General features: G+C 41.8%; 1 gene segment (V, D, J or C); it reads right to left on the bottom strand.

Moving 5' to 3' along the window:
• Positions 1 to 1,896: 1,896 nt before the first annotated feature.
• LOC109118387 lies at positions 1,897 to 2,449 on the bottom strand. The segment is given in 2 exon segments: positions 1,897 to 2,225; positions 2,336 to 2,449. Coding segments are annotated over 2 exon segments (378 nt in total).
• Positions 2,450 to 5,195: the final 2,746 nt, after the last annotated feature.

The following is a 5,195-nucleotide window of genomic DNA, read 5'->3' as shown; positions in this document are numbered from 1 at the left end:
CTCTCCAGTAAATTAATCCATTGCTGAGGCTCACACTCTCATAATCAGATCACTTCTCAAAATCTCCACGTCTGAAGACTCCTGTATTGGGAACAAGCCTTCCATACTACCATCATTTTGGGAAACATACTACATCGGAACCATTAAAGAGGCTCAATCAAATATCTTCAGCACTAAAACCCTGATTTTTTACTATCTTTCCACTCTGCCTGCATTGTCCTAAAACATATTAAAGAAAAAATAATAAAGTATACCAATCCCAATTAGTTTTGTACAGTTATTGCCTTATTACTAAAATTGCAGCAGGGTATTCCAATATTATGACTTTGTGAGTTTGATTAGCTAATGGACATCCTTCCAGATAACCAAGACCACTGAATCCAAGGAGATGGTCTCTAAAAGATGAAACTTCTGTCCTCAATTTAATCAAAGCATGGAATACATTTCTTCAGAACCAAGTATTCTGCCAAACTTAACTGAGAACTTTGTAAGAGGGGAACGGTTGTTTTGGATGAGAAAATTCAAATGTTCCCACAACTGTCCATGAGATATGATTTTTAAAAAGTGAGGTGATTCCCTCTACTGGGTGCCATTTAACAGAAAGACAGGCATTTTCCACTTGAGGAAAGGAAGTTCAAACGCTCTTAACAGAAATAGCATTTGTAAAGTGTGCTTTTCATTTTTGCTTCCTGAAGATTTCTCATTACAGATTGAATCCCTTCAATAAATAAAAGATAACTCCATCTGTCTATCATTAGTAAGTATGGGTGGTTTCTATCTTTCAGAGAACATTTCTTTGACAGCTGTGGTGGTCATTGTATTGCCATCCAGTTTATGGAATTTCCTGATTGTCCTTTAACGTCAGTAGAACCCCAAAGCAAGGTCTTTACTTCTCTTCTTGACACTCACAGTTTGTATCTTCTTTCACTGTATGTCAATTGTAGAAGTTTATCCATTCTTTTCTTCTCTTTGACAAATGACTGTTGGTTTTTTTTTTTTTTTGCATTTCTCTACTGGTATAGTAAAGATATGTGCACATGGGCTAAGTCAAATGTGTAAAGGAACATTTTCCTGAGTTTCCTTTTAGGGAACATGTAGGAGCACAAAGAGGACAAGGTATGGGAGAGATAATAGCTGAAACTTCCACAAATGTGGATGTGAACACTTAGGTCTCTGGAGTCTATACCTTCTGCATCAATAGAAAAATTGCAAAACAAAAAAGAAAGAAGATAGAAAAGAAATTAAAAATACACATGGATGATATAGAAAACAGACATGAACATTGGGTTAGAAGAAAAGTTATTAATTTGCAACTGATGATTTATTTTGGGACAAGACACAAAGACAAATATCTAAATGAAACCAGTGAATGGAAATATATGATAACTGTTTGGTTTCCAGAACAGCTCAAGAGAACTTTTTTGTGAGCTCAGGCAAATAAGGGTAGTGAGAAATATTAGAATTTGGGTGATAGCATTGCCATTTCTGAAAGATAAATAACAAGAAAATTGATTGTGGAAAGATCTTTTATACAAAATTAAATTAAAGATTTTTAAAGTATAAAAATGTTCCTGGACAAGAGACTATTAAAGCTAGGAAACACACTAAGAAGTAGTGATGAGGTCTTAAGTACAAATATCATAAAATTATAGGGCCAGGGATTGAGCTCAGTGGTTCCACTGCCTACCTCACAAGCTCAAGGCCCCAAGTTTGATCCCCAGTACAAAAAACAATAAACTTATAAAGGATGAAACACATATCAGTTTAAGAAGTTCCTGTTGCATTGTTTCACCTTCTACCCCAAGCAAACCCAGATACACAAAAGAGAGCTGCCTGGGTGGGAGGAAGCATCTGGGAGGTTGAGCCTCAGTGAGCAGCTGCCTGAAGAGTTTTTGTTCAGAGCCAGAGCACGGTGGGAGGAAGATCTTTTCCCTGCTCACAGTAATAGTGGGCAGCATCCTGGGCCTCCACAGGGTGAATGGTGAGGGTGAAGTCTGTCTCAGACCCACTGCCACTGAACCGCTCTGGTACCCCAGAGGCTCGATTGGATGCTTCATAGATCAGAAGTTTGGGAGGCTGCCCTGCTTTCTGTTGATACCACTGCATAATACCAATACCGTATGCACTAACACTCTGGCTGGCCCTGCAGGAGATGGTGGCCCTCTGTCCTGGAGACACAGTCAAGGAGGCTGGAGTCTGAGTCAGCACTATGTCCCCGGTGGAGCCTGGAATGATAAAGCCACACAACCAACCATCACCAACACATCCAACACAGACCACTGCGTCTATAACCCTGCGGAGTGTTAAGTGAATCCCACACTGCCTACACCCTCACCTGGAACCAACAGCAGCAGCATCCACAGCAGGGGAGCCTTGGACCCCATCTCTGAGAGCTGACCTGCAGAACACTCCTCACAGGCCCTACAGCTGCCTTTAAAGAGGCTTTGCTCAGGCCTGACTGCTCTCTAGATGCGATATGCAAAGCAGCTCAGAGCAGCTTTCCTTGCTCTCAAATTGGACTCCTGTTCTCATTGCATCCAGGAGGACTTGAGTTGAGCAAAGAGACATTTCAAGTGCAGCTCCTGGGTAGCAAGGGAGGTTGTGACCTGTTCCAGGAAATCCTGGCCTCTTAGTTTGGCACAGTTGCCACATGAGGGAACACACTGTGGCTTCCATGCCATGAGGATATGCTACCTCGGAAATACTTTGAGACTTTATATCATCTCATAATAATACAAGGGTTGGTTAGAAATCATAATGTGTACAAAGAAAAACACTGTAATGAAAGATATATCTCCAGGAATCTCGTCATATTGCCATCCATTTCAAATACATCGTTCTTGCCCCATGAGGAAGTAGTTCAAGAAATCCTCTTACATTTCTTTCCAAATAGGATGAAAAATGTGGTGAATGCGCTGCAGATTGCCATCTAATCAAAAAGTAACTTCATAAAGCATTATGATGTGTCCTCATCCACCAAATTCATAAGATCCAGCACTATGTGACTTCTGCCTCTTCTGAAAATTCAAAATGACCATGAGGGTTTAGCCTTTTAAGATCATTCAGGATACTGAGGCAGCCACAAAAACACAACTGAAATTCTGATGGAAAGGACATGTGAGAAAGCCCAGGAGAGTGGGAAGTGTTCCTAGCATGAGGAAGTGTTTTCAGGAGCGGTAATGACAATGTATATTTGTTGTAACACATGTTTTCCTCAATTTAAAGGGACACTCAGGTTTCTAGCAAACCATGTACATTTCAGCGTGCAGGCTCTGTCAGAAAGAGAAAGCACTAGTTTTCTAAAAGCAAGAGAAACTTTTCTCTCCTTGCAGAGACAAAATACATTACCTTATAAGTTAAAGGGGGAAAAGTTTGTTTAAGTTACACAGAAGTTTCAGTCCATAATCACCTGGCTCTGGGCCAGGTCAGGGTTTTAGCTCAGTGGTTCTGTTGCCTGCCTCACAAGCTCAGGTATCAAATTTGATCTCTGGTACCAAAACACAAAGAAACAAACAAATCAGCTGGCTCCAACCAAAGGGGGCACATGGACTAAGGGCTTTGCAGAAGAGAAATATTTCATGGAGCCCACATGGTAGCAAAAGCACCAAGGGGACCTTAACTGTATCTTTCTGGTCCTTTTGTCTTACTAAGATTACTGAGGGTGGATAGCACTCACACCCTTAACCCTAGTGTCCCCGGGCCTAGCCCCACCATGAATCTTTCACACACTCTTGATTTATGCGCCTCCAAAACAGCATGAAGACTTCGGGGGAGACATCTAAATGCCTAACACTGGCCTAGATGTAATGGGGGTGATCTTGGTCTCTCTGAATAAATAGCTTCTAAATAATTCTATAAATATCATCAAGAGCTGGCCTATGAATATGTGAAGATGGAACCCAAATTAAAGCTCAGAGAACAGAAAAATGACAGACCTTGCCTCAGTGTCCATCTGCTCAGTTCCAAAAGCACTGCAACACCTACCTTACACCCCTACATATGAGGAGACATTGCAGAGGTTCTTATTCATGATGGAGAACATCCAGCCTTCAACTTTAGTTCATTCATTTTGCTTCTCATTGAGGAGAAAGCCTGAAAAACCCATACTATTCTGTGACAGATACGGTGCCCTAAAGACAATGGCAATGGCTTCATATGAAAGCTGAAAAGACTTTACACCACTACATGAACCGCAGGTTTTCAGTTTTAAGACAATTTTTGAAGTTAAGAGTCCAAGAAGATCTTCATTTTCTCTAAATTTAGAAAAACTAGGAAGGTTTCTTATTTAATAGACTGAAGGACAAATACTTACACTGGTTATTATAGACTTTTTTCAAGCCCTGTTTACAGCCCAACATGGCAGAGCAGCTGAAGGCAGCAGTTATGGCCTCACCACAATCTGGAATTAAAACACCTGGAAAATGACTTGGGAAGAAGAAAGAGAACAAGAGCTCTGAGAACCAGGAAAGACAAAATCCCAAAGATGGCCTAGACTAAAGAATGAAGCAATCCAGGAACCCAGCTGTCAGTGGAGAGAGGAGCCCCGCTCCACCAGCCACACTGACCCTGGGGAGGGCGGGCGGCTCCGGGGATGGAAGAGGGCTGGGCCGTGCTCGCCAGGAGCAGCCTGGGATTATGACGTGCTGTGAACCCACTGTGTGGAGTTACTCTAAAAAATGACTCATTTACCTCAGTGGCATTTGTTTCTCACTATTTTAAACACCACGCTATCTGACTCCTCATATTTCACTACTACATTTATTTCTGAAATTTATCTGAATATAGGGGCAGAGAAACATTGAATGTTTCCATTCTAATTAGACTCCTAGGGAAAATCAAACATACACTGAGGGATAGATACAGTCTCATGTTATTTATAAAAACTTATATTGAATATTACATTGTTTATGATGATACTATTATTCCTGTTACTGTAAGGTACTCAGCACAAAGGCAGTGCGGAACCAGGCGTGTGGAGCGCACTGCGTACTCACCAGGGAGCCTCCATGTGACCCCACGCAAGTGGGGAAATGGAGTCACCTTCAGCACCCAGAGCCCTACAAATGGACTGAGCTCCCCATTCCTGCTGCCCGCCTTCCACTAAGGGCATCCTGATTTGCAATTGTGCGTTTGGTCCTGCTGGGTCCTGAACTTCACTGCTAATAGAAACACTCATGTGTATTCCTTGGTTTCTG

This window comes from Fukomys damarensis, unplaced genomic scaffold (genome assembly GCF_012274545.1).
Source record: "Fukomys damarensis isolate Sample0158 unplaced genomic scaffold, DMR_v1.0_HiC HiC_scaffold_2, whole genome shotgun sequence".
Taxonomy (NCBI): domain Eukaryota; kingdom Metazoa; phylum Chordata; class Mammalia; order Rodentia; family Bathyergidae; genus Fukomys; species Fukomys damarensis.
The sequence above is the reverse complement of the archived record's forward strand: the minus strand, read 5'-3'. Positions and strand labels throughout refer to the sequence as shown.